Source organism: Panicum virgatum, chromosome 8N (genome assembly GCF_016808335.1).
Source record: "Panicum virgatum strain AP13 chromosome 8N, P.virgatum_v5, whole genome shotgun sequence".
In the NCBI taxonomy this organism is placed as follows: Eukaryota; Viridiplantae; Streptophyta; class Magnoliopsida; order Poales; family Poaceae; genus Panicum; species Panicum virgatum.
This window is the reverse complement of record NC_053152.1, coordinates 22419507-22434258: the sequence shown is the minus strand read 5'-3', so window position 1 is coordinate 22434258 and position 14752 is coordinate 22419507. Positions and strand designations below refer to the sequence as shown.

General features: G+C 45.6%; 1 protein-coding gene and 1 pseudogene across 1 annotated transcript; both read right to left on the bottom strand.

The window, feature by feature from the left end:
- Positions 1 to 10201: 10201 nt before the first annotated feature.
- LOC120684896 lies at positions 10202 to 11024 on the bottom strand (annotated as a pseudogene).
- Positions 11025 to 11946: 922 nt separating this feature from the next.
- On the bottom strand, positions 11947 to 13406 carry LOC120686225. Its single transcript, XM_039968408.1, has 2 exons — positions 12727 to 13406; positions 11947 to 12463 (listed from the first exon to the last, which is right to left on the bottom strand). Exons 1-2 carry the CDS (start codon positions 13337 to 13339, stop codon positions 12384 to 12386), a joined length of 693 nt encoding a protein of 230 aa, XP_039824342.1. The 5' UTR covers positions 13340 to 13406; the 3' UTR covers positions 11947 to 12383.
- Positions 13407 to 14752: the final 1346 nt, after the last annotated feature.

Here is a 14752-nt window from a genome sequence, read left to right as displayed (position 1 = left end):
GCAAGGTTCCCACGTCGGCTAGGGCAAACCCTAGACAACTAGCACGACCCTCGGCTCTCCGAGAGGTGTCCCTCTATCTTCTCTGCTCCTTGGCGTCGTCTTCTGAATTCATCTCCCCATGAACCTTGGGGAGGGGTCTTTAAATAGCCTCAGGAAACCCTAGGTTAAAGGGGAGGCCGAACCGCCACAAAAAGGGGCTGGGCCGACCGGCCCAATGGACCCAAGCCAGCCGGCCTGGCCCATTTCTTCGCCGCCTCGTGTCCTCCTTTCTCCCCAAGTCTCCTGGAGTCTTCTAGAGTTTATGCCTTTCATGATTGCACCCCATTAGACGTCGTTATCTTCGAGATTTCTTCGAGGAAAAGGATAGGATGGAAAATCCTTCCTTAAATCTCTCTTTGCTTTGCTTAGCCCCGAAGTATCTTGATCTTATCTTGTGGGCTTTGTCCTTTGGGCTTCATTGGAGGGTGGATGTGCACGAACGGGCCTCTAATCATCATGGCCTTCGGTCCTTTGTTTGGGCTTTGGCCTTCATCTTTTTTCGTGTCATCGCGTGATCGTGGGCCTCGTCATTTCATGCTCCAAAATTGGTCAAAAACCTGCAAAAATGAAGTACCTCCAAAATATATGTGCAAACATGAAAACGACCAATAATTGGGCCGAGGTTAGGATGGTTAGTGATTTTGATATTAAATTCATGCCATTATCAAAGTTAAACAGGGGATAAAATGGATACTTAAGGAGCACCAACAGGAGCTTCACTCTTGAGATACCACAAAACCTATGCTCATCCAATGCCACTCCAGAGTCAGGCACGCTTAGTGCCCCACCCACACACGAGGACTACAAACACCTTAAGGTCCTCTTTTGCAAAATCTTCAGAAGATTGGTTGTAGATGTATACGTTTATCGTAAACATTGTAGATTTTGTGTGGCACTATGGCACTAACCTTGTAGCTAGTTTCAACAATTGGTGATGAAACAATGACCCGTCACCAATGATAGCTGCAAGAACCCTCATGGTCAAGCTTACGACCATAAACAAAGCACTGCCGGGAGATAACCCGGATTATCATTTCCCTGTTTAATAAAAGCAAGAGCATGTTTTAGGATATAGCTTTCCTTCGGGTATTTTTGATCGCTAAATATTCTAGGTGGAGATCAAAGATAACGACGGACGGACGACACCTATGAACATGAGCTACACCAATTACAAAACCATGGAACGTGTTGGTGAAGGAACGACTACGACAAGTGACTTGGACTCCACACACTTGAGTTTTGTTGCCAAGCAATGCAAACTCCGAGTGTGGGGGAAGTACATGATTATCCCAAGTAAGTTCCTTTCTTACCAATTCTTATCATGGTTTGGAAATAGTGTTAGTTCTTGCATCTTGCTCTATAAAAAAACAAAAAAAATGTCCTGCTTTCGACTTTAAACAAATCCCTTCCGGGAGGTTGCCTGAGGATCACCAAATTCGTGCTCATGCTTATCTATCTTTGAATAAAGCTCAATCATGCCTCATGTAACCTTTATCTATTCTTGTATGCTCTAGTTTGAATGTGTGCCATGGAACATATTTATAGGCCTTTTAAATTAAGCATGGTGCTTAGGTTAAAATGCTTTCTTCCATTAAACGAAACATGGAGTTAAGTTTGGTTGATGAGCCTAGAGTTAATACTTTATAAATTTGGTTGTATATGTGGACTAACCCCTGCAGGACAACCAAATCCAAATGGTGGGGTCATTGGGTGAGAGTAAATTTAGTTTGAATAAATTTTAGGGCTCCCTGGTTCTTTAAACAGGCAGAGCCATTGTTTTCTTTCCACCATTTTGTTTGAATGCAGCACCAGGTACAAGCACAAGTGTGGGGGAGATCTCTCAAGATCACCACTGCGATACACATTCGAGATCTCCCACAAGGGTATCGCACAACATCGTCTGCACTAACATGACACGGGACAAGGCAAGGACACTGGAATCAGCCGGCTACATGGTGGTTTGGCTGAATCACCATTGCCTTGGTCCCCATCTTCTTCAAGAGCGATAGTATGTGCACCCTCTACCTCTCATTTCTCCCTGATTCATGAGTTTGAATGAATTTAATTCTGAACCACTAAAATCAAACTCAAAAGTGGAATGGATCAGTGTGTTACACCTGCTCTACATGTTTCATGTAGTTGGCTTGCATATGTTTTATTCCATGATTATCATCTCGATGCTTATGAACAAAAATATTTAGTAAAACATACTTATCTAAGTAGTTCATGTTTGAGATATGGTTCGATGATATGATCTTCGCTCTTACTACTCAAGTGCTTGGGAAATTTATTAAAGAAAATTGGAAAACCCTTTGCGGAGCTCCTCTTTGATATGCCAAAGTCCTACCAAAGTCATATGATGATATATCATTAAAACTCGATACACATATGCTTTTTGTCTTTGCATTGAGCTTTGTCAAATTGTTGTGACCCTTAAGATAATTCTTTTCATGCTTTCATGATCAATATTCACGTGCACACCACATACCCCTTGCTATGCTTCTAAAAGAAGTCAGCACTGTACCATCCATCTATCCCACAAAATGCTCCATAATATGTGTTGGTCTCTCTCTAGTTTTTAAAAAAGAGACATGGGCTATCTCTAAAAAAAGAAAAAGAAAAAAAAAGAGGAAGTATGGCATGCCAAAGAAGCATCACCCACAGTGAACAAGAGAGGAAAGATGGCATGCCAAAGAAGCATGACCCACAGTGAGCGAGAGAGAAAAGATGGCGTGCCAAAGAAGCATGACCCAAGAAAAAGGAGAGAGATAAAAAAAAAAGAGATAGCCATGTCCTAAAAAAAATTAGAGAGAGAAGGATCATACACAAAGGAGTTTCCATCTTATCCACCACATTCATACACGTGCACATCTTGATCTGATTGTGAGATTTATTTTTCTCTTTGGATCTGGTTTTTGACTTTGCAATAAATGTGGTACAAGTATGCCTTCTTTTTCATACCCTACCTTGAGCACCACATATAGCCATCATTAGTAGTTGGGTGAAGAAAAGGCAAGTCAAATGCCTTAGTGAGGACATATACACATTGAGCGATATGAGAGAATCAAGTGAGGAGCTAAGCAAAGCTTATTTTGAATATTAATTAAAAACCCCAAGCTGGTTGACATGAGGAGTAGAAGTGATTTGATTCAAGACCATTCCATTCCTCAACTACCCAAGATGGTATGATAGACACTTCAAAGTTCACAAGTACAAGGTATGGTTTGGAATATCCCTTATGCTTGCTTCACACCTTTAGAAGTTATGTTCTACCTTAGTCCTTTCTCCTTTCTCCTTTACTTGAGGACGAGCAAAGGCTAAGTGTGGGGGAGTTGTAGACGGCTCTTAAGTGCAAATTTTAGGCCGTCAAATCCTGCATAAATGCATAAAACATAAACATCAACATAGTGCTGGGGGTTTATTACTAACCATTTCCACAAGTGTTGGTAAATATTTGTTTGCAAGTGAAATAAGATAGAAAACACACCTCATGGGCAAGGAAACACACTTCTAAATCCAAGGCAAAGGGGTGTCGACCAATCAAAGCGCGACACATGGCATCACATGGATTAAAGGGCCCACCAAAGCAAGTAAACCGACATACCAGAAGCTTAGGCACGCGAAAATGGGATTAGGGCCCACCTAGCAGTCTCTCAGCCAAAATTGGGCCGGTTTGGTGCCAGTCACTGGTCGGCCGACCGGGGTGGTCGGCCAAACAGTGACTTTGGCCACCGACCTTCCCCTTTGATGTGCAGCTTCCTTGAAGCTTCGTTAAGTCGGTTCCAGGTGCCTCCCTTGCTAAAACGTGGCCAAGATGCCCCCTTTGCTCCCCTCTATAAATATGAGAGGGTGGGGGGTAAGAAGAGAGACATCCATCAAGTGATCAACAAGCCTCCTCTTCAGTTTAGAGTTGTCTTGCAAAGGTTAGGGGTAGAGGTACTCAGGAGGGGTGCCAGTCTTCGGTGCTCTTCTCTAAATTGTACCTCTACAAGACTGCGAGAGTAGTTCGGGAGACGTGCCGGGGTGTCGGTGTTCTTCTCCCAGCTTGTACCTCTACGGATGCTATTACATTCTTCTGGGTTTAGTAAGTATTCGTGGTTTCTATCTCTAGTATTTTACTTTGTTTAGTAGATCCTAGTAGTGCTTGTAGTCGAGTGAGATCAGTTCTCTTACTCACGGGTTCGTCTCTCTGTATTCTTATAGAATGCTGTAGTTTGCTACAGGGATCCATACGTAGTTAGACTGCAGTAGTAATCAATAGCATAGACATGGTGTCTAGTCTAGGGGTTATCCTTTGTTTGTCTTATATCCCACGGTTTGTAGAGGTAGGCTGTAGGTGGTGACAGCTCTATCGGTCCTTTGTAATCCTCCACGTTCGGATATAGCGTAGAGCTGTTGGCCGGAGTCACCTGGCAGACCATGTGTAATCCGGTACCCGAAGCGAGTATTGTGCCCGAGAGATCGACTTTTAACTCAGCTATAGTGCTATCTTAGGAATCCTCTCTACCCTTTCCACCTATCTTGGTGTGTCCTTGGACCGACTAGAATAGAAGTTAGTGCACACACATTCCAAGTGGATTCGATAACTCTTGGAATACTCTGAGTTGAAAGCTACAACGGTATCCGTGTGCTTGCGGATTTATTCATGGTGCTAAAATAGCCAACACTTACATAAAAGATGGTAGTGCTTTTTATGCATAGGTAGAATGATTAGAAAATATATTAATAGGGCAAACAGCTAGGGAAGAAACATCATGTTATCTCAGTTGAGCTATTTCAAAATTAACATATTATTAGAACTATTGATGTATCATAGGGAAATATTTTAAGGTTTTAATCTTTCAACATATTACTTGATGTGGATTATAACTATCATAATATCTATAGTGTTACATTATATTCCATATTCAACAATTATATAGTTTGATTTCTCATTCTATTTCTTATTAAATTATTATAATTTAGTCCATGTAATTTAATATATCAAATGTTATATAGGATTGAATCAGTGGAACCATGATAAACATGTCAAGTTGGAGACGATCCGATAGAGGTACGGTGCTTAATGTGCTGTTAAAATATTAAATCAATAATTTAGGCATCTTAGTGAATTCAAATGAAATAACTCAAAACTACAAAGTTGTAGATCTCGTTGAGAGCTACAATTTTCATAAAAAATTCATATTCATCCGAGTTTGTATGAAAAAGATATGATTTTTCTAAGATCAAATCCTATCACGCCGGCGCGGGTGGCATAACAAGACCATGTTGTCACACCGATGGAAGTGCCATGACAAACTTGACATGTGGAGTATGCACTGGCAGACCCCTTCCGAGTGCTCCAGAGCTAGCCGCTGGCAGACCCCTTCCGAGTGCTCCAGCCGCTGTCAGACCTCTTCCGAGTGCTCTAGAGCGTGCCAACGTGGTACACCTTGTCACGCCAATGCATGCGCGACAGCATGTTTTTGTCACGCCATGTGGACTGGCGCGACCAAAAGGGTTAGATCTGCAAATATTTGTTTCGGTGGATTATTTTTAAAATTAAATTAGAAAATAGGTAAAAATAAAAAATAATTCCTGAAGCTGACCATGAGCTTTGTATCATCTTTATTTCTTCTAATGAATACAGTTAAGGATATATCTGATCAGAATTGTTTGGGAGGAAAAAATGTTGATTATGTACTTCTACAATGCAAAAAAAATTATGATTTATGTTCTGTTGCCTGCCTGACAATCCCATATGCCACTCTGTGAACTAATGAGCTTGATAGTGTTCTGCTCTACCTATATATGGTTCTTATTTTGAGTGTTCTGCTCTACCTATATATGGTTCTCATTATGACTATCTAATGTCTCTTTCCTTTGTTGATAGAAGGCTCAATGAGGGAGGGAAGCAGACATTTTGAGAAGACCTGACTAAAGGAGGCAATATATCCTGATACCATTTGTTTTTCAGCACGTTATGTTTATTAGAATCTGTAATTTGTGCTCTGAGCTAATATTAATTGTAAAATTTGACATGCTGTGATCTGATTTGAACTAGTGTAGTGGTCAGTGACCCAGATATGATGTATCTTGTCAATTAGTAGGGATGGTAATGGGCTATGGCCCTAATGCTCTCTTCACAATCCAATTTGGCTCTTAATATTTTTAGTTTAAAATTGTATAAGATTAGTGTCCGACCCTTTTAGGACCCGGGCCTTAGATTATCTAGGCTAAAAACTTAAGGTCCTCTGCCACCCCTAGCAGTGGAACATAATATGCTGTGATCTCTAGATACATCAACAATTGGAACGTCAAATTTAACTTGCTAACTAGGCCATGTCTTGTATAAACTAAAATTCAATAGCTTAAATGATTGGATATATTCTGAATTTATCTGTGTTCAAATTATATTCCAAGTCTTATTGTTGTAATTTTATCTTTGCTCTATATAATTTTGTCTTTGCTCAGTGAAATAACATGCCAAGACAGCTGGCTTAATTTTGGGATGAAAGCTACATATATGCATGCAGCACAACAACTAGAGTAGTGTGGTATATGATTTTTAGGGGTGCAGGATAACATGTACGAGTGCTTAAATTTTTTCTTACTTTTTCTCATCCAAATGTATAGACTAATGTATTTCTGTTATCCTCAAAGTTGCTCATGTTGTCGCACATATAGTTTCATTAGTTTTTGCGGGATTTTGCTGATTTCTTGCCAACTTTGATTTTCAGGAACTTCTAGGATGTGCTAGGTAACAGCTTATCAACCACAACCCAATCAAAGTGCTGATCCAGTTTGATGTGTACGATTAGTATATCTAGTTAGGATGCCTTTATGATTGATGGACATCGTTAGCTCTATGTTTATCTAGGACATGTAGTATCTAGTTGGATGTTATGTGACACTGGATCTAGTATGGTAGCTATTGTTATGTTGTTATGTGCCTATATGGATGAATCAAAGTTTGTATATGGTAATTGTGGTCCCATGTGTTATGATGAACCTATGTACCGTGGATACTAGTTTAATTTAATTTTTTATTGAATACATACTATAATCAACATTTCTTTTTTTTTAGCTCATCCAATTGATCCTGTTGAACAATGAGTCGGTAAAGCTTCCAGTAGCATCAAACAATCTATCAGTACAAGGTGTAACAAACAGTGGGTTGTTATATACGTGTTGGTCGGTAAAACTTCTAATTATGCCTAACTGTCAGTTGGCAAAAAGATGTCGGTCAGTAAAACTATATACCAACGCCACTTACTATGACAGAAAAGTGGAGTCGGCAAAACTCTATACCGACTAATGGTTAGTTGGTGTAACGGCTTATACCGACTCCTATGTATTCAGTGATTATGGGCTGTGGTATAGTGTTCAATTGTGGCTGCAAATGAAATTACAAAACTGACCAAAACTTGTTGTGTCTTTGTAAATGGTCTTGAGCTTCCATGATTTTTACCAGTATCTTTACAACTCAAGCGACAGGCCTACCCTCTCTTCCGTTTTCTTTTGAATTCTTTTGAGCACCAATAACGACAGAGTTTAGGGCACACCTCATCATTGCACCACTTGAACTTGCCATCCAAGTATTGTTCATACACAAGCTATATTGGGTGGGCTAGTGCATCATCTAGTATCTGATCTCATTTCATATAGTACACCTTTATAGAACCCACACGTGCTTCATACATCATGTCGCTCACCCTTTTCTTCAAATAGGTTTCCAGAACACGGTCCGCCTCTTGTTGTTATTATCTTCTGCAACCTCAAACAAGTGCTGCATGGGTACCAAAACAGCAAGGACAGATCAGTAAATCATGGTAACAAAGGTGTAGAGCTAGCAGTAAAATTCACTTGCAAAGTACATGCTGCTTACAGTTGGTGTTTTTTACCACCGGCTAGTGATTTTATGGATGCGCATTTAGAGGTGGATGGTAATGCAGGGATACACAAGGATTTATACTAGTTCGGGCCACTTGGGAGCGTAATACCCTACGTCCAGTTCGTGTTGCTCGTGCATCTTGCACTTGTTTGTAGTAGGGAGAAACAAACAGGCAAGAGAGGGATGAGCGTCCCAAGTCTCTAGGATCAAAGAGAGGAGAGTCTCTATCGCTAAAGGGTGTTCCGGTTTATCTATCCGCTCTTGTCTGGTTGGGGCAGTCATCGGCGGGAGCTGCCCGGAGCTCCCGCCCCCAGCCACAAGAGCGTACGTGTGTGATCCCTTGAGATGAGTCGATCCGGTATCTGATATCTTGGGAGTCCGATCCCTTGCACAGAAACCCATCCTCCTCTCTTTATACGTCAAGTAGAAGGACGGAGTACAATAGAGAGAGAGAGAGAGAGATCTGCTCCTTCATTTATCGTGGGCCTACCTGGCCCTGTCGCTGCTGCCCTCCTCGTCCGAAGCCGGGTCTGTCTCGCCGCGCAGTCCATGGAGCGGGAGATGTGGTGGTGTTTTAGTCAAGGCGCAGCACGCCCCTACCCTATAGCTTACGTCGTTGTAGGCCATGACGGGAAGGGGCGTTCCACTGTACAATGTGTCAGCCCACGGCCTGTCAGCGCGCCCGGTTGCCTGTCCGCCCATGCCGCTGTGAGTCCTGCGCGGCGCGAGTTGTGGTGGGCCCTTCCCCCAGGTCGGGGCGCCCCCCTCATCTGGCTAGTTGCCTGATGAGGTGGGGCGCCTTCCTGTTGATCGGGCGAGGCAGAGGTTGCTCCCCTAGGTCGGACGAGGCGGAGTCCCCTCCTTCGGTCGGGTAGGGCGAAGTCCTCCTGCGCTAGGTGCAAGAGTGCACCCAGTGGATGTAGCCCCCGAGACTCTAGGTGAATCAAGGATTCACGTTGAGGGTTGTCTCGTCTCGGGCTAACCTTTCGTCGTTGCGGGAATGGTCGGCCGTGTGCCTCTTTAAGCTCCGGTGGGTGTGCGCAAGCTACTCAAGGCCGTGTGCCTCGTCGTTGCGGGCTGCCTCCGACCTCCACGCCACAGCGGACCTCCCTCATGCCTTGAAGCAGCAGCTGCAGAAGTCCACCAGCCGACGAGGCAGATCCAACTTCATGCCCGAACCAGCCCCGAGAGCAGCGGACACCCTCACAGCTGCAGCTGCCGTGGCCGGTGAAACATGCAACTCGTCTTCCATACAACTCAACAAAAAGGAGAATGAAAACACAAAACTAGTAACATACAACTCCAAAAAAGGAGAACTAAAGCACAACTCGTTCGATTAGAGCTGTGTTTTCTTTCTCCTTTTTGTTGAGTTATATGTTATTAGTTTGTAATATGTAGTTTTCCGTATCTATCAATGACAGGTTCAGGCTGGCATCTTGTCTGTTGTGGTTTTATGTAATAAAAAAACTAAAAAAGTTAAACCACAGTCTTAGTATAGCGCAATTCGATCACCTTTCATTCCCACCTCGACTGGGATTAGAGCCGGCTACCATTCCAACCACAAGTCTGAGTTCATGCTAGTCAAAAACAAAATCTGAGTTCATGCTATACGCTGGATGACTGGATGTCCTACAGCAAAAATTGTCGTCGTCTTCCATCCTCCTTTCAACTCATCTGCCACTATTTCCAAGCAACTCGCATATACGAAGATCCGTCCTCGCCAGGCCACTCCATGTCTGTCCGAAGCCCTCCAGGTCCAAATAAACCGTCCTATTCCCCGAGTTCCATGCCATCCACTAATAAAATCATCTATCAACTTCATACACGATCATGTCAACGATCTCGCTTTCGAGCAATATGATCTTCCATCCACGTATACCGTTCCCGATGTCACCGGGCCCAAGACCTCATACTTTTCCATGCTTTTGAAGCTACCTGACAATTAGGGTCAAGCTTCCACGAAAAAACGCAAACACGGCAAGCTGACACAAGTAGTTCTGCCAGTGGTTGCGTACATTCAACCTTGGATGGCTCATTAGTCGTGACCTAACATCACGAATCTTGTCAGTAATGTCGTGCTCCCCTGCCCTCGTGAGCAAGCAGCCATGACTTATTGTGCGTTTCCAAGCTGAGTAAAGTAATTCTAGAATAACTCAAAGGGCCTGTTTGATACTCTAACTTGGTTAGAAGTTAGAGATAGTTTCTAGTTCTAGACTAACTCTCAATTAACTTTAATCTGAGTGGTGTTTGGATGCAAGGGTTATAGTTAGATTAAAAGTATTTTTCCAATCATTTGACTGGATCTGGTGTGGCCAGCTCTTGTGTGGCCTCCTGCCGCTCACAAATATCACAAATAAATCATCTCCACAGATGAAGCAAGGAAAACATGATAAAAATTAATTTGTCCATACAAATGAGAAGCACAGTGTAGCTCTCCGCCAGACGGAACGCCCCGCGGGCGATGTGCGGCACCGTCGTCGCGGGAAGCCGGTGCCGGATCACCTCGCGCGCCACCGCCTGGGTGTACCGCATCTCCGCCATCTGCGCCGCGGTGATGGGCTCGCCCGAGCGCGGCGACCAGAGCGCAGCCACCTCGGCGCGAGCACGTCCGGGTGCGCGTCTAGCGCCGACACCGCCCAGCAGAGGGAGGAGGTGGACATGTCCTGCACCGCGAACAGGAAGTCGAACACATGGCCGCCGATCTCCCCGTCACCGGTGTGCACCGGCGGCAGGTCCCCCGCCGCCGCCGCCTCGTCCATCTCCCGCAGCGTGTCCTGCATCCAGTAGTCCATCAGGCACGCCGGCTCGCCGCACACGCGCATGCGCGCCTTGCTCGTCCCCGCGCACCGTGCCAGCGTGCGCAGCAGCCACGCCACGCCCCGCTTCGCACCGATCGGTCGGGGCGGCGCTCGGACGGGAACGGCGGCAATCGTCGAGGGGGCTGGCAGCGCGCAGATCTGCCGAAGAACGGGGGCGGCGGAGGGCGTCGGGGGTGGGAGGTGTGGCGGCGAACGACGGCAGCGGAGGGCGTCAGGGGCGTCAGGTGTGCCGACAAATTGCGGCAGCGAAGGGCGTCAGGGGGGCGTCGGGCAAATTCGCCTTCGCGCCCCATCCGGGTCGCGACGGGTCGGGGGGGCACAATTGGATCCGGATTGAAAAAAGAAATGTGGGGGCCACCACTCTAACCCAAATAAGCACCCCTTAGGTTGGATAGTTTTATGGGGTGGGTTAGATGCATCTAACCCACTCTAACCCACCCTGTTTGGATATTTTTAGATTAGATAACCCCAATCTAATCTAATCTAACTCTAACCCATGGATCCAAACATGGCCAAAATTATTTTGGCTGTTTAATTAACAACCTATGCCACATTATAAGTTCACAATGCAGATCTTTTTGAACATTTTCAAACTGTACTATTTGTTCAGTTTTTTTAAAAAAAACTACTATTTGTTCAGTGATTCTCAGCATACCGGACAAGTTATATGCAGGCGTTTACAACTCTTTTCTTAGAGAAGAACCAGATTTTGTCAAGCATGGAAAATGAGCATGAATAGTACTCGGCTGGTAGAATGCATAGTATTGTATTAGAGGAAATAAGTCGAGACAAGCCAAGCCTAGATCAGCCGAACAGCCTCGAGGTTTCAGAGTCAGATGTGCTCATGCAGGAGCAGTTATCTCAGTGCGGCGGTCTATCTGAATCCGATTGTGATCACATATCTTTTCTGAACAAAGCAGACCACCCTAGGTAGTCAGACAGCCACAGCACAGCTGCGGCCTGCAGATCTCAGATTGAATCTCCAACCGGACAAGTTGGCGCATTCACACCTGGATTAAACAACATTTCCTTTCGGCGAAAAGAAGGAACAACTTGTATCGAGCTTCGAGCCGCTGGCTTTTATGATGATTAGGAACGGAGCAATCGATGGACATGTTCTTCGGACACCTTCCGGGTGGTCCGGTCCATTAGCCCCCTGATGAAGGCATGTTAGCTGGCAGAGTGTATCATGACAAAGAACACACTAGAACAGAGTCAAAATCAAAGACGGCACAGCTCGGCCTGGAATGATGCGATTATTTTCTTTTGTCTGAATCGAGGTTCATGAATATAGTGGAGTATTTTACAGGTGGCGTTTTACATGGGCAAAAATTATGGCTGGGGAACGGGACTCGGCCCTCTTTTCCCCGCGTAATTTGGCAAAATTTCGGACGGCAAGATTTGTGATTTGGCAACTTGTGTGCTTCTGATGAATTGTCGTCGTGACGATGGAGATTCGATTCGATGACGTTTGCAGGCGACTTGATTGTTAGCATATCATTCCCTTTTGTGCTTGTTGATGATATGGATCATCCCGGTGCCGCGATTCCTGTAGTTTCAGCAGATGCCCTGTATTTAGTTGAATGAATTCATTGTGTTCTTCGCTGTTCTTTCCGGTGTTTGTTTTGAAAGATTCGTGGCGACGCCATTGATCAGCTGCAGAGCCTCACGGTGCACGCCACCGCCTGCGCCCAGTACTTGAGCCTCGCCTTCACCTCGTCCGGGCTGTCCCCTGCAGCAACACAATCAAGAACACATGAGTTCAGTCTTCATCCAAGAGGAAATCATCAAATCAAGGCTCGATTGTAATTGTTTGCAGTCGAGAAAAGAGTTCTGGACAGATCACTAAAAGGTTGTGATGAACTAGAAGCAATGATTTTTGCTAAACTTCTACGATCTTGAACACGGTTGCTTTCCACAGAAATCAAGAACACTAGTATCAATCACCAATCAGTAGCAGAGGTGGAAGTGGAACGGTTGGAGTCAGCTTATTACCAGGGCTGGAGATCTTCCAGTTGGTGGCGACGGGCTGCGCCGGCGAGGCCGGAGCGAGCGCCGGCGCCGACGCCTCCTCGGGCTTCCCCGGCTGCTGGTGCTCGTCGAGGAAACGCTGGCTCATGGAGTAGCAGAGCTCCAGCGCGGGGAGCGTGCCGCAGAGCTCGGGGATCTCGTGGTAGCTGAAGCCGAAGCCCAGATCCACGCACCCCTTGAGCTCCTCCAGGTCGTCGTCGGTGAGGCTCCGCGCCCTCCCCACGCCGCTCCCCTCCCTCGAAAGCGCCGCGTCGGGGGACCCGCCCTCCACCTCGCCGGCCACCACCACGGGCCGCGCCGCCCGCCGCGGCCAGGACGGCGCCTCCCGCTGCAGCTGCAGCCGGCGCCACACGTCCTCCGCCTCCACCTCCGCAGGCTGCTCCTGCTCGTGCTCCTCGACCGCGCTCCGGGCGCGGCGGTTGGCCCGGCGCCTGGCGCGTTGGTGGCGCCGCCGGCGAGGGGGCTGCGGCGGCGTCGAGGGCGGCTGCTGCTGCGCCTGCGCGGCGGGCGAGGATGGGCAAGAGGCCGTGGCGGTGACGACGGGCTCGTCGCGGTCGGAGTCCGAGCTCCACGTCATCGCTGCTCTCCCTCTCTGTTTCTCGCGCGGCCGCTCCGCGTCTCTCTCTTCTCTCTCCGGTTGGTCGCTTCGCGGGAGAGAGAAGACGGGAGAGGGGGGTATAAATACGAGGCGTGCTGGTGTGAGAGAGGGAGGAGGTGGGGACCCGGCGGGTGCGGGGTGGGGCCCACCCTCTGGTCTGAACAGGGTGTCGGGGTGTGCCATGGGGGATGCAAGTGCGCGTGACGTGGCGGCGGCGGCGGGGGTCCAGTCACCCGCTCCAGCTGTAAAACCTTGTCCAATTCCAACGCTTTGTTTCTTTTTCTTTACTGTTTTTTCCCTTTCCCGTTTCAACCGCGGAAGTGTCATAGCTCCGGCGGCAACACGCGTTGCGAATGGGAATTTGATTTTGGCCGCGGGGATGGTCGATTCAAAATTGGGAGCTACTGTAAGAGCAACTCCAACAAATTGATTTTTCTCTTTCTTCTTTCTCACTATATAGGGAAATCTCCTTTCTTAAATTCAATATATATATATAGAAGAAGTGCTCCAGCAGATTGATTTTCCCCCTTTCTATATAAAAAGGGAGATACGATGTCTCCCCTTTCTATTGGGGATTGGAGAGAAATTATTGGAGATTGAGAAAAAATAAAGGGAAAAGGGAGATGAAAAATCAATCTGCTAGAGTATGTTTTTTCAACATCAATCCCCTATATTGAGAAAAAGTGGAAAGAGAAAAGGAAAAGATCAATCTGTTGGAGTTGCTCTAAGGTGTTTAACACATGCGTCTCAAGACAGAGTATAAGCCTCCATTGAAATGCAGTGATTTAACCTTACCTTTACGAAATAAACAATCACATGGATTAAGAGCTGATTCATTTGCAGTAGTTTTTTTTTGAACGACGGACGCGAAGAGTGTGCTTATTTTATTGATAGAGAAGGATTTTAGAATATATCCTCCGTACCTGTAGCTATGTCTGAAACCTTCTACATAGTGTTGTAGCACCACCGACCACTTGAAGAGATATATCTATTTTTTCCACATAATTATTGTTTAGCTACATGATACTGTTAGTAGTTCTTAGCATTTTCCTCGAGTGTCAAATAATTTTGAAATAGATTTTTTTTCATTTCTAACAATTTTGACAACGACATTGCCCCCCCCCCCAAACAACAGTTATAATCCATAACTAACATAAGACTAGAAATTATTGTTTGCTTTAAAGTATATACTATCCAGGGGCGGGCCCAGGGTGTATCATGGGTATTCAAATGAATACCTATTATTCACTGGCAAAATCTTTTATATATATAGTGTATCATATACATATTACGCAAAAAATACAAATATTACATAACATAACATGTTTTCAAACTTCTAGTTTCTACTTTGTGCTGAAAAATGATAGCAGCTCACGTCCCACCCCTCCCCAC